The sequence below is a fragment of the Cololabis saira genome, chromosome 10 (assembly GCF_033807715.1).
Source record: "Cololabis saira isolate AMF1-May2022 chromosome 10, fColSai1.1, whole genome shotgun sequence".
NCBI lineage: Eukaryota > Metazoa > Chordata > Actinopteri > Beloniformes > Belonidae > Cololabis > Cololabis saira.
Genome location: NC_084596.1, coordinates 1,450,012 through 1,464,539, shown reverse-complemented (window position 1 = coordinate 1,464,539; position 14,528 = coordinate 1,450,012). Strand labels below are relative to the sequence as shown.

Sequence of the window (14,528 nt, the reverse complement as noted above, 5' to 3'; positions counted from 1 at the left end):
GAGATCATCAGGGTCCTTGATTAGGTCGGCCCCAAAGTGGCGATGGAACAGGGAGTGGCTAAAGAGTGTCACCTGGGAACCAGTATCTAAGATACAGGGAATATCCCTGCCACGGATGTTGACGCTTACTTCTGGGCAGCGACCTACGAATGAAGGCTTTTCAGAGGGATCTAGGCCTGCCTTGGTCCCGGTCACTTGCCCTACAGTGGCCGGTGAAGCTGAAAACCCTGGGAGGGTACTTGTTTTCTAGGGCAGAAACGTTGAATGTGACCAACTTCCCCACAATCCTTACATACAGGACGACCCTGTTCATCCCACTGGAAGGTTTGATTGCTGCGGTTAGTTGCACGCCTCCGGTTACTCAATTGGGGTCTAGAGGATGCTACTTGGGGGTTAGAAAAGGCAGACATCTGGCTTCGTAATTCCTCTGCGATCGTTTTACCCAGCAATGTGACTTGCTCCTTAATCTCCTGTCGCATCTCAGTCCTAAAGGACTCCTTGAGCTGCTCAATATCCAGGGCTGAGGGTATAGACTTCAGCGGTGGTGGGACAGCCTGGGCCTGGCAAGCCATGGCATCCTCACCTCTAGCATACTCCCGCTCCAGGGCCAATGCCTCATCACAGGCTGCCTCAAATGACATAGCTGGGGATGCACGTCTGAGCTCTCGTTGCAGCTCACGTTTTGCTGGGCCATCCCTCAACCCTCTGGAAAACTGTGCACGTAAGACACTATTTGCGGGGCCCACATTAACCGGATCACTGCTCTGCCACCTGTTGAAGGACTCACGAAGACGCAGAATAAAGTCCTCTATGCCCTCCCCCAGCAGTTGCTTACAGTCAAAAAAATCTGCCCTCAATTGGTCCGGAGAATGGTTGCTCCCATACTTTTTTGTCAGAACATCCAGGATTTTCTGATCGGTGTCTCTATCTTCTGATGGCATTAACATGATCTGTTTGCGTGCTTTGCCATCCAAAGTAGTTAATATAAAATCTACTCGCTGTTGCACATTTAAATTTTGTGCCCGCAGGAATGCTTCCACCTGAGCCCGCCATTTGTCATACATCTCCACCCCACCTTCCCCACAGAACTTGGAAACCCATGAAGCACCCATGAACCATGGCAACATGGCTGCATACGCCAACTGGGGGTTGGGATCATTTTGGGGGTGAAAATCTCCCTGCTGGCTTGTGCCTGCCTCAGGACGTTCGTAACTCATTGTATCGTATGCGTGGTCTATTGGGGATCCTGCCAACAACGCCAAATTATGTCACAATCGGTAGGTTCTTTTCGATCCCCAATAGACCACAGAAGCAGGTGGAAGGTTACGACACTTTATTCAATGGTGAACAACAAGTAATATATTTTCGGCTCACTGGAGTAAAAGAAATCTGGGGGTTAAGATCTGCCACCAATAATATTAAAATCAACAACGGGAGGAGGGGGCTCAAATTAAATAGCTTGGCCACCAGAATTAGACTGAGACCTAGATACACCACTGCAAGAAACCAATCACAGAATCAAATAAGGATCACGGCATTAGCCAATGGTAACCAAACAATACGTTTCCAAAACACATGCAAACACCATTAAAAGCAGGTCTCGTGAAACATAGTGGCCCAAAACCCCTTCAACCCCCCTCCCTACAATCAAATCTCGTATCCCCCAGATAATGATGTCAGTCAGTGGCCCCTAAAACAAATAAGAATAGGAATTAAAAATGCTCAGCCGAGACAATAATAAAAAGAACAATAAGTAAAACTCTATGATAAAAGTCAGTGGTAAAAACCCGTGGCCATACAATGAGCCAACAGTCTGTACTGGCCCGCCCAGGGACTACAGTCTCTGCGCGCCTGGCTGTGTGCGCTGGGGGAGCTCTGGCGTCCCGCACCAGGAAAACAGGCGTGGAATCAGTCCGGCAGGTGAGGGGGCGGGGTCCGGCAGACTCTCAGGAGAGGAACAGCGTCGGCGAGTCAAACCAGGCTGGAAAGCAGGAAAAGAGTGCAATCAGTGGACTGAGTTATGAGAAGTTACACTCACTCGTGTTCAAGCTCCAGGGTAGACCGTTCCTCTATGTGAGCAAATAGAGAGCGATGTTCCCAACAAATGAGGTGATCAAGCGGGGGTCCTCTCAACGTCCAGGAAGGCAAGCAGGAATCTCCCTCTGCGTTCAGCCTCCAGCGCTGTCGGTCTCTCTGCCGTGCGTTCAACGCTGCGCCGCATCTGTTTCCCCTTTTTATCACCGCTGTCTCCACCTGAGAGCCTTGATTGCAAGATTTGCTTCACCTGTGAAGAGAGCACAACAAGGGAAGACACACCCACCCCTGCGCAATTGTCAGCCAAGTCCCAGTTGAATTGCTCTCCTGCACACAGTTCACTGTCCACAGTGTTTTCAATAAAAAAGTTAAAATCACAGTTCAGTCGCCGTCAGCCGCGACACAGACAGTGGAGATTTCAGGTGGTGGTGATCTTGCAGCTCGCGCATAACGGCAGCACATTCAAGACGCACAGACAAGGATCTAGGATCATAATGTGTTCGCATGGTATTTTAGTGATAAATTGCATGCTTTGACAATATTGTAGATTATTTCTTGTTGTCAGCAGGCCTACAGTTAATCAATGACCGAAAATATGAGATTTAAAACCAGAAGAAAAACAATTCTGGTGACATTTTTTACTGGGTCACTAATGATTTTTTACTGGGTCATGTGACCCAATAAAAAGGGTCTGGTGACGCCTCTGTTAGTTAGTTTTTAGCAATGCACAAAAACATGCAAACTGTGGAAAAAATAACCTACCTATTTTCTTTTTTTCCCAACGGGAGGCTATATAGTGTTTTCACAGCATGTCATCAATAACAAATTTGGCAATGTTGGCGGTACTGAATGTTGATAGATAGCTAGATAAATATATCGTCCCTTTTCACATCTAGCTATGTTATTCCAAATAGTATTTATAGTAGCTGGCTTAATTTAGCTAGCTACATAGCTAATGTTAGAAATAGTTATGGTGCGTTGACTGCGTTCCTTCATGGCTAGGAGCTTGTATTTCTTGCCCTCCTAGGAGTTTTAGCGGAAAGGGCCATCACAAAATGGCGGCTTAGAGTGTGACACGTAACTGCGGTTACATGCAGACCATAATCCGATTATTGTAGGTTTATGGTGCTCTTGTTGGTTTATGGTTTCTGCTGTCTTTGCCATGTATACTCGCCTTTGTTTATAAACATTGGCATAGACCGATTATTGAATAGACCGATTACTGATCCTAGCTTACTCCCACTATATGTTTATAAACAATTGGCATAAATGTTGATATCGAATAAGCCAACTAGTTCACCATGAACCTACAATAATCGGATTATGGTCTGCATGTAACCACACAGTCACTATTCCTGTCTTATTTTTGTCTCATTAAATCAGTCGTACACACAGTATCCCCCAACTGTTATCTGAGGACATGTTCGCTGCCTCTTTGTATGCACAAAATACCACGTAGTGAGTTGTAATCTACTGGCTAGCTAACAAAGCTAGCGAGTGCTATGGCTTAGTTTAGCTAGTGCTATATTGTATCATAATAGATATAGCTAGAATATAGTATAGTCCTTTTTCCTCCATAGAGAAAATTTGGGCGGCCGCCTTAGCCGATCTTCCCACCGCCTAAGATAAATCCCGAGCGCCTAAGTCCTAAAAAAAAAAAAAAAAAAAAAAAAAAATTTTTGTGTGTTTTAGGTTCGGGGCTAGAGGAAATACATTCGGGGCTCCAGCCTCGGAAGCCCATAGCTAAAAACGCCTTGACGTCCCTCAGACATGACTGAAGTTAAGCTAACGGTTCTGGTTCATCTTCATAGACAAATACAGCTGCGTATCATCAGCATAGCAATGAAAATGAGTGCTGTGATTCTACTTCCCAAGACCCTAGCTGTGCTAGTTTATACCAAGAGCCTCGGTCTCCTGGTGACACTAATATATACCTGGGTAGTAGGAATGGGTGATATTTTACCGTTGACGATAAACCGTCAAAAAAATTCCCCACGGTAAGAATTTGTATCTCGCGGTAAAAATGATAAATTCCTGTTGATGACGTTTTTGTGTAAAACTGATTTATGGTTCTGTGTTAAATCCACGCACAACGTACGTGAAGGAAGGAAGGAAGGAAGGAAGGAAGGAAGGAAGGAAGGAAGGAAGGAAGGAAGGAAGGAAGGAAGGAAGGAAGGAAGGAAGGAAGGAAGGAAGGAAATGAGCCAGAAAGAAAGAAAGAAAGAAAGAAAGAAAGAAAGAAAGAAAGAAAGAAAGAAAGAAAGAAAGAAAGAAATGAGCCAGAAAGAAAGAAAGAAAGATAAATTCCCATTGATGACGTTTAGTACTATTCAGTATCTTTTAGAGCAGTGTTTTGGGGGCTCCAAAGACTGCTCCAAAGACCGCCCATCCCTACTGGGTAGCATCTGCATAGCTGTGGTAGTTTATTTGGATTTTAGTTTTTACCAGTCATCTCCTGTAAAACCGATGAACGGGTGATAAAAACAGGTTGCATCTTGGGAGATTCTGTGCTAATGCTACCGGTTGTGGCTCCTGCAGGGCCTGGTGTCCAGCCGGCATCGTCTCACCATGTGTCAGCTGGCCGTGCAGAACTCCGACTGGATCAGGTGAGACTCCGCCTCCGTTTAGCAGCTGCTGTTGTTTCTGGGTCGTAATCAGTTTCGTTCTTACATGTTTATTTTGATTTCATGTTAGCTTGACTTTTCCGGAGCAGCTCAGGCCCTCGGGGAACGGAGTTAGCTCCCTTGACGGTTCCGTGTGCAGCTGTAATTGTTGTTTCTGCCATAAATAGGCAGATGAATCTCCCTCCTCTAATGCTGGTTGTGTTCCCGGAGCAGGGTGGACCCCTGGGAGTGTTACCAGGACACCTGGCAGACCACCTGCAGGGTGCTGGAGCACCACCGAGACCTCATGAAGGTGAGCCCCACCGCGACCTCATGAAGGTGAGCCCCACCGCGACCTCATGAAGGTGAGGCAACCTGATCTCACAAAAATCTGTGAAATGCCCACGACCTCTCACCACTATTTTCCGTGGTACCAACATGGAAAATGGTATAATTCCGTGTGAGCACCACGGATATTGTACCATGCAAAGTCAATGGAATCCGTTGTCGTGATATATACACAGATTATTATTATTTATATATTATTCTTTGTTATTTTGGCTAAATTATGAGTTTTTGTCGCGCAAGGTACTGTTTATTACTGTCAGTTTGTAAAAGCATGTTTTTAACGCTGTTTTAGCAGTGTTTTATTGAGGTTTTAATGGGAGCACCACAGATATAGTACTATGCGAAGTCAATGGGATCCGTCACCTGATGTGACTGCTGTCATACCATTGAATGAAGGACAAAACGATGACAATCATCCCATAGATATGGGCCTGTAGGGCCCTACTCTACCTACTAGTAGGCGCAGGAGGCTGTTATCGCCCCTTTCTATGGCTAACCCCATGTTATTAATGCTCAGTAGGCACAGAAGTTTTGTTATGAAGCTCACACCTCACCTCCCTTTTTTATGTGTTTAGCTAGAATTTTAAAACCTGAACAATAGAATTCAACGTAAAATGCCGGATCTTGTCCATTAAAAACAATACTTTTTGGAACATAGTGTAACGACCACAGATAAGATAAGGCCTTGCCCGTCTGGGCAACACATCAGCATTTGGCCGACTGGTTAGTGCAGTTGACTGTGGTCTGGGAGACTGGTTAGTGCAGTTGACTGTGGTCTGGGAGACTGGTTAGTGCAGTTGACTGTGGTCTGGGAGACTGGTTAGTGCAGTTGACTGTGGTCTGGGAGACTGGTTAGTGCAGTTGACTGTGGTCTGGGAGACTGGTTATTGCAGTTGACTGTGGTCTGGGAGACTGGTTAGTGCAGTTGACTGTGGTCTGGGAGACTGGTTAGTGCAGTTGACTGTGGTCTGGGAGACTGGTTAGTGCAGTTGACTGTGGTCTGGGAGACTGGTTAGTGCAGTTGACTGTGGTCTGGGAGACTGGTTATTGCAGTTGACTGTGGTCTGGGAGACTGTGGTTCGAGACGCTCTGGGCACGACTTGTTCCCCACAGTATTTTCCCTTATTGTGTTATGGTTTTCTTTTAATATCTTTAACATTTCTAAACACAAAAACACGAAAGTGTCCTTGATAATTCAATAATAAAATAGGTTCATGTTAAGGACATCCGTTTTAATTAGTTCTCCTTTGATTATGACATGTTATTAATGCTCAGTAGGCACAGGAGGTTTGTTATTTATTGTTATAGGTTTGCCTATGAGGCCTATTTCGTGTCTATTTTTGCACAGTTCACTAACGCTTTGAGGTAGGAGGCTGAAATTCTAGACTCTGTATCAGGAGGTGACTCTCATCCACTGTGCCGAGGTCCAGACCCATGCGACCTTCAGAAGTGCCAAAGGTCACCGTGTGTGGTGCCTTTTTAGGGCCTTTTTTTGTGTGTTTTTTGAATAATTCACTAATGCTTTGAGCTGGGAGGCTGATTTTTGACTATGTTGCAATGCAGAGGGTTAGACCTCCAGGTTAGACCTCCAGGTTAGACCTCCAGGTTAGACCTCCAGGTTAGACCTCCAGGTTAGACCTCCAGGTTCGGCAGGTCTTAGAGGCTGAGACTGGAAATAAAGTTGCTTTCGTCAACGCAAATTCGGACTAAATATCGTCGTCAACGAACCTTTATCACCTGAGGAAAACGAGAGGAGACGAAGATGCTGGTCATGTGACCATAACCATAATTAAATATACTGTATAATTCAATATTGTAGAGGAATAAAAACCAGACTAAAATGTAGATTACAGAATAAAACAAGGATCCTAATCATGAGAGTTCAACGTAGATCTGGGAATCATCCGTATAAACTGTGACCAGATGTCTTCGTCCACCAGAGAGTCACCGGCTGCATCCTGTCCAACGTCAGCACTCCGTCCAGCCCGCCTGTGATTGGTCAGCCCCAGAACCAGAACCAGACCCAGAACCAGAGCCAGAACCAGACCCCGGCCATCTACCAGAACCACCAGAACCTGAACCACAAGCCCTCGGCAGGTGAGTCCCAGAACTGGTCCAGGACTGGTCCAGGTCAAGGACCGGTCCAGAACCTGAACCCGGACCCTGACCCTGATCCGGTTCTTCTCTCTCTCAGTGAAGCTGTGGGGGAAGATCAGTGAGAACCTGGGCAGGATCTGCTGCGTCCGTCCTCACATGGACCGATTCACCTTCGTGGGTGAGAACCTGAACGGATGAATGAATGAACGGATGAATGAATGAATGAATGAATGAGTGAACGAATGGACGGACGGACGGACGGACGAACCAATGAACGAACCAATGAACGAACGAACGAACGAACGAACGAACGAACGAACGAACGAACGAACCAATGAACGAACGAGCTAACGAACCAATGGACGAACGAGCGAACGAACGAACGAACGAACGAACGAACCAATGAACGAACCAATGAACGAACCAATGAACGAACGAACGAGCGAGCGAACGAACAAACGAACGAACGAACGAACGAACGAACGAACGAACGAACGAACGAACGAACGAACGAACGAACGAACGAACGAACGAACGAACGAACGAGCGAACGAACGAACGAGCGAACGAACCAATGGACGAACGAGCGAACGAACGAACGAACGAACCAACCAATGAACGAACCAATGAACGAACCAATGAACGAACGAACGAGCGAACGAACGAACGAACGAATGAACGGACAGACGGACGAACGAACGAACGAACAAACGAAGAACCAACCGACCGACTGACCGACCGACCGACCGACCGACGAACGAACGAACGAACGAACCAATGAACGAACGAACCGACGGACGGACGGACGGACGGACGGACGGACGGACGCACGCGCGCACGCACGCACGAATGAACGAACGAATAGTCTTTATTTCGGTCTTAAGCCTTGTACAAGTTATTTTACAAAACAAAATGAAAAAAGTACAAAAAAGTATAAACATTGCTTTTGCCGAAAAGGTGCAGCTGAAGCCGAAGCTTCTACCCTTTTTATCTTGTGATCAACTTAAATCTGTAACAATTTTTTTTATGCACTTGAAATATCGAGAACAATGTTGAAGTCCAATTTCAAGAAAAAAGTGGAAATGTATTTCAACTTTATTCTCGAAATTTCAACTTTATTCTCGAAATTTCAACTTTATTCTCGAAATTTCAACTTTATTCTGGAAATTTCGACTTTATTCTGGAAATTTCGACTTTATTCTGGAAATTGTATTTGAACATTAATCTCGACATTTCGACTTTTTTCGCCACATTTTGACTTTTTTCTTGACATTTCGACTTGCATAGTGAAAAAAAATCCTCTAAAATGGCATTTTTCTCCTGCCTGGCCTGATACTCTTCCGTATTGATCACTTGGATAAAGACGAGTTAGTTGAAATGTAATAACATATTTGTCGTGTTTCCCAGATGAAAACGCCAACCTGGGCACCACGATGAGGTACGAGGAGATCGGTGAGTGGCTGCGCCCCTGGTACCCTGGACCTGGTCCTGGTACCCTGGACCTGGTCCTGGTACCCTGGTACCCTGGACCTGGTCCTGGTACCCTGGTCCTGGTACCCTGGACCTGGTACCCTGGGCTGGTTCCTGGTCCTGGTACCCTGTTTTCCTTCCTGTCTGGATCCAGTAAACAGTTGTCTGGATCCAGTAAACGGTTGTTTACAGGGTAAACGGTTGTTTACGGGGTAAACGGTTGTTTACGGGGTAAACGGTTGTTTACGAGGTAAACGGTTGTTTACGGGGTAAACGGTTGTTTACGGGGTAAACGGTTGTTTACGAGGTAAACGGTTGTTTACGGGGTAAATGGTTGTTTACGAGGTAAACGGTTGTTTACGAGGTAAACAGTTGTTTACGGGGTAAACGGTTGTTTGGATCCGGTAAACGGTTGTTTACGGGGTAAACGGTTGTTTGGATCCAGTAAACGGTTGTTTACGGGGTAAACGGTTGTTTACCTGGTAAACGGTTGTTTACGGGGTAAACGGTTGTTTACCAGGTAAACGGTTGTTTACGGGGTAAACGGTTGTTTACGGGGTAAACGGTTGTTTACGGAGCTCTTTCCTCCCTGTCTGTCCTGTAGAGTTGCGTATCCTCCTCCTGTGTGGCAGTGATCTCCTGGAATCCTTCTGCATCCCTGGCCTCTGGAAGGACAGTGATGTAAGCACCGTGTAGCCCCGCCCCTACACCTGTAGCCCCGCCCCCTGCACCTGTACCCCCGCCCCTCCACCTGTAGCCCCGCCCCCTCCACCTGTAGCCCCGCCCCTGTACATGTAGCCCCGCCCCTGCACCTGTAGCTCCGCCCAGGTTCCCATGTGCCTTAACTGGAACATAATTTACGTCTGAAAAGGAGTTAATTCGAGTATTTATTTGATGTTAAAGAGAATAAATGACGATATACAAACCCTATATATATATATATATATATATATATATATATATATATATTGAGGAACATCTTGACATTAGCTATAGTACAGCAGATTAGTTAAACAATACTTCATTTTGGTAAAGAAGCATGAAATTTGGCACAGATACTCTCCAATGTTACTCTTTAGGAAAAAGCCGCGTGCCACTCAAAATTCCAAGAGGACGGCCCATAAAATCTAAGATGTTCGCCCGAAAACGTGCTTTTTCCTTTATAACTCGAAATGCCTTGGTTTTAAGCCCCATAAATACATTAAAGTTGAATATAAAGTTGGGTATTGTGGACATTTTTGGTATCGGAACTATTACTTTTCCGGGTATATACAAGTTTCTATATGCTGTATCTCAAGAACTGTATTGGATACAGACATGCACTTGGTACCGAAATGTCCACAATACCCAACTTTATATTCAACTCTAATATATTTATGGGGCTTAAAACCAAGGCATTTCGAGTTATAAAGGAAAAAGTATGTTTTCGGGCGGACATCTTAGATATTTGGGGGCCGTCCTCCTGGAATTTTGAGTGGCACGCGTGACCTTCAGGACGTTGGACTGATTGTTTTTTTGTTTTTTGTTTCTGCTCGTCCAGATGGAGGTGATCGTGGGAGACTTCGGCATCGTGGTGGTTCCTCGTGACGGAGTCGACACCGAGAAGATCATGAATCACTCCTCCGTTCTCCGCAAGAACAAGGTCAGGGCTCGGTTCAGCTTTACTCACCTCCGTCCTCGACGTCCCTCAGACCCACTGGAGTTTAGCCAACGGTTTTGGTTCAACGCCTGGAGTTTAGCCAACGGTTCTGGTTCAACTGCATAGACAGACACAGCAGAGTATCATCTGCATAGAGGTGAACACTGATGCTACTTCTGGATTAAACTTCCCAAGGGCTGCATGTAGAAACTGAACCAGATTGGTCCTAGTACTGAACCCTGAGGGACACCATAGACCCTAGTACTGAACCCTGAGGGACACCATAGACCCTAGTACTGAACCCTGAGGGACACCATAGACCCTAGTACTGAACCCTGAGGGACACCATAGACCCTAGTACTGAACCCTGAGGGACACTATAGCAGACCCTGATGGTTCCTTCAGCAGGAACTAGATGGTTCCTCCAACTCTCAGTAGACTTTTTTCACGGAATTTTGACTTTTTTCTGGACATTTCAACTTTTTTCTTGAAATTGTACTTCAACATTATTCTCGATATTTCGACTTTTTTTTTCGACATTGGGTGGAAGATCGGCAGGTGAACCGGCAGCTGAGGAGAAGTTATGATGCAAACTTCAAGATGAGGATTTGAATGAGGCAAAATAACAGGCTTTTTCTCTCCAATATATTGTTATAATCATTTGTTTCAGATGTTCTGTAATTATTTTCTGTATAAAAATTGAATTTGGTGTTCAAAAAGTCTTTTTTCAAACTTGAGTCTTGAAAAAGAAGGTCGTCTTATAATCAGGGTCGTCTTATATTCAGATGGTTAGACGGTTCCTCCAGCAGGAACTAGACGGTTCCTCCAGCAGGAAGAACCTGGTTCTGTATTTGTCGTTGCTCTGACGTGGATTTGGTCCAGACTTCTGCTGGTTTGTCCAGATACAGGTCTGAGACCTTCAGTCCTGCTTCCATGAGGTTTTAGACGGAAGAGGTTTTTCCTCCTGGAGACTCTTCCAGACGCTCCGTCCCGGTCCAGACTTCTTCTGGTTGCCCCGGCAACCAGGATAAAGAGTTTATGACCATCGTTCCAGACGTGTGACCTGTGATCTGCTCTGGTTCCAGGAGAACATCATGGTGGTGAAGGACGTGAACAACCATCCCATGTCCATCGTCAGCTCCACCAAGAGCCGGTGGGTGTTTCCTTCACCTGGACTGTTGCTTCTCCTGCTGCTCCGTTTGTTGCTCTTCTCCGCGGTGCCGCCCGCGTTCCCCGTCCTCCGGCCAACACTTCTACATCCACCGTATCGACCCGAATATACAGGGTTCCTACGGGGGCTTGAAATCCTTGAAAGTGCTTGAAACCAAGGTTCCTACACATTTTTCAAGGTCAAATTCAAGCACTTTTTAAGCACTTTCAAGGATCATTTTCAAAATCTTCAACCCCCTTATCGCTGGGGTCAAATATCTACAGGAATATATATATTCATAATAGTGATGCACCGAAATGAAAATTTGTGGCCGAAACCGAAACCGAAAATAATAATAAACACTTGGCCGAATACCGAACAATACCGAACATGGTTCTTCGCAGTTTTTCATTTATTTTGCCAATTTTTTCACCATTGCATAAATCAAATAAGTTTGATTTAGGCTTTTAAAAGAAAAAAATCCTTTACAAAATTACAAGGTAGAAAACATTTGTTGAACATAAAAAACTGAACATTTTTTAATTTCCCAGCATTTCTTAAATATTCCAGCAGACATTATACCAGCAAAGAACAATAACTTAAAATAAATAAATTAGCAAAATACATTTTTTGTCCATCTTTGAGCTTACGTTAGGCTTAACTGACTGAACATTGTAACATAGGCCTTAAAACAATAAAAATGCATTAAAGCGCTCAGGGTTTTTTATCATTTCAAATGATGAATCAAACTTGTAGCTGAAAGACTTTGCAGATGTGCCCCCTCTAGATATTTGAGCAGAACATTCATTGCAAACAGCCATTCTTGTATTATTCTTTGCCACTCTAAAATACTTCCACACTGCTGACATGTTTGCACCACTTCACTCCACGCTCTTCCACGTTTGATTTCTTCATCTAAACGCACCTGTAATAGATTGATTTATGTTGTTTTGGTTCCACCTGCTGGTGAATGTTAGTTAAATTCTTATGTGGTTAGTTTTTGGTTGGCCAACAATTTATGTGTTGCGCAACAGTTACGGGAGCGCTATGTTGTTAGTTTTTGGTTGGCCAACTATTTATGTGGTGCGCAACCATTACGGGAGCGTTATGTGGTTAGTTTTTGGTTGACCAACGATTTATGTGGTGCGCAACCATTACGGGAGCGTTATGTGGTTAGTTTTTGGTTGGCCAACTATTTATGTGGTGCGCAACCATTACGGGAGCGTTATGTGGTTAGTTTTTGGTTGGCCAACGATTTATGTGGTGCGCAACAGTTACGGAGCGGCCAGTCTATTTCCTTATTTTACAACGCCATTATTAATTGTTCGTTTTTTTTTCCCACTTATTCCACCGAACACCCAAAGTGTTTTTTGGCCATTTTCGGCTGAACAATTTCGGTTACCGAACAATCGGTACATCACTAATTCATAATTATTTTTTCCGCTTTTTATCACAATTATGTACATTGTATCGTGCTATAAACATCTAGTTATGTTTCATCTTACTGATTTTATTTTCTAATGATCTGCTGTGATGAGGCTTTAGAATATGTGGTATAAGCTCATTATACCACAGTTAACAACCAATCAGATCATTATACCACAGTTAACAACCAATCAGATCATTATACCACAGTTAACAACCAATCAGATCATTATACCACAGTTAACAACCAATCAGATCATTATACCACAGTTAACAACCAATCAGATCATTATACCACAGTTAACAACCAATCAGATCATTATACCACAGTTAACAACCAATCAGATCATTATACCACAGTTAACAACCAATCAGATCATTATACCACAGTTAACAACCAATCAGATCATTATACCACAGTTAACAACCAATCAGATCATTATACCACAGTTAACAACCAATCAGATCATTATAGCACAGTTAACAACCAATCAGATCATTATAGCACAGTTAACAACCAATCAGATCATTATACCACAGTTAACAACCAATCAGAGTGCAGGATTCCACCTTGTCCGTTTTATAATGGTATTTTTATGTCTCAGAGAGAGCAGGGAGTGAGGGAAGTTTTGGCATTGAATAAATGCATAACTACAGACGTTTTCCTTTTTATGGGTATTTTTTCTTTTTCAGTCACATATGTTGTGATATATCATATATGAAATTTCTTACAATGTATCGAATATTGTAGATATCGTGTATGGTGATATTATTCGTTATCGTGGGCCACATATCGCCACAGTATTGAATGGTGATTGACCCGTATCGTCCCACCCCTAGTGGAAACGTGGCCTCAGTTTTGCCGTTTCGCTGCCTGACTGATACTTATTGGTGTGTTCTTTTGTACAAAGTCTAAGATGTATAATATTTTCATTCTCGTTTCCCCCCTAGACTGGCCCTGCAGCACGGCGACGGCCACGTGGTGGACTACCTGAGTCAGCCGGTCATCGACTACATCCTGCAGAGTCAGCTGTACATCAACGCCTCCGGATAGAGAACCTGCATGAAAAAAAACAACAAAAAAACCCAGGAAGAGCTGAGGTTGGGGAGGGGGGGGGGCACCTACCACCATCTATATAAAAATAACCCCCCCCTTTCTGGAGACATTAAACTTCCTGTCTGTCCTCTGTGTCTAACATATACTCTTCTTCGAGCCGTCGCTTTCCAACCGAAGCATTAGTTTCCCTCCTGTCTGTGTCATGTGACTTTACCTGGGGGGCGGGAGGGGTTGGGGGGGTATGGGGAAGGATTCCTGTCTCTTTTTTCAAGTTTATAGATGCATGACGGACTGCTGGACATGACGGACTCCAGTATCAGGGTAGCGTTGGGCCGAAGGGTCTCCGGGCGTGCAATTTTCACCAATAAAGGTCAAGGACTCAAAACCGAGTCCGATGACACCACCCATGACTCTCTATGTCAAAACATTCAAAAGTTATGGCAGAAAATAGGATCTATCAAATATCGACCAATCAGAAGAAGGGGCGGGGCTAATTTCCACCAATTATGGTCAAAGACTCAAAACCGAGTCCGATGACACCACCCACGACTCTCTATGTCAAAACATTCAAAAGTTATGGCAGAAAATAGGAACTATCAAATATCGACCAATCAGCTACTAGTATCACTTCCTGTTTGACGTTGAAGTTTGACGCGGCGCCACGGCCACGCCATTTCAGGAAAACTCACCATTTTGATAACTTTT

At 44.5% G+C, this 14,528-nt stretch overlaps 1 protein-coding gene across 1 annotated transcript in view; it reads left to right on the top strand.

Annotated features, from left to right (window-relative positions):
• Positions 1–14,044, top strand: part of nmnat2 (nicotinamide nucleotide adenylyltransferase 2) — a 32,814-nt gene extending 18,770 nt beyond the window's left edge. Inside the window, exons 3-11 of the mRNA XM_061730915.1 lie at positions 4,573–4,640; positions 4,872–4,950; positions 6,926–7,082; positions 7,180–7,260; positions 8,490–8,534; positions 9,157–9,233; positions 10,093–10,194; positions 11,277–11,344; positions 13,718–14,044. Coding sequence (XP_061586899.1) covers positions 4,573–4,640; positions 4,872–4,950; positions 6,926–7,082; positions 7,180–7,260; positions 8,490–8,534; positions 9,157–9,233; positions 10,093–10,194; positions 11,277–11,344; positions 13,718–13,820 — 780 coding nt within the window. The 3' untranslated portion in view covers positions 13,821–14,044. The remainder of the gene's footprint in view (positions 1–4,572; positions 4,641–4,871; positions 4,951–6,925; positions 7,083–7,179; positions 7,261–8,489; positions 8,535–9,156; positions 9,234–10,092; positions 10,195–11,276; positions 11,345–13,717) is intronic.
• The last annotated feature ends 484 nt before the right edge of the window (positions 14,045–14,528 follow it).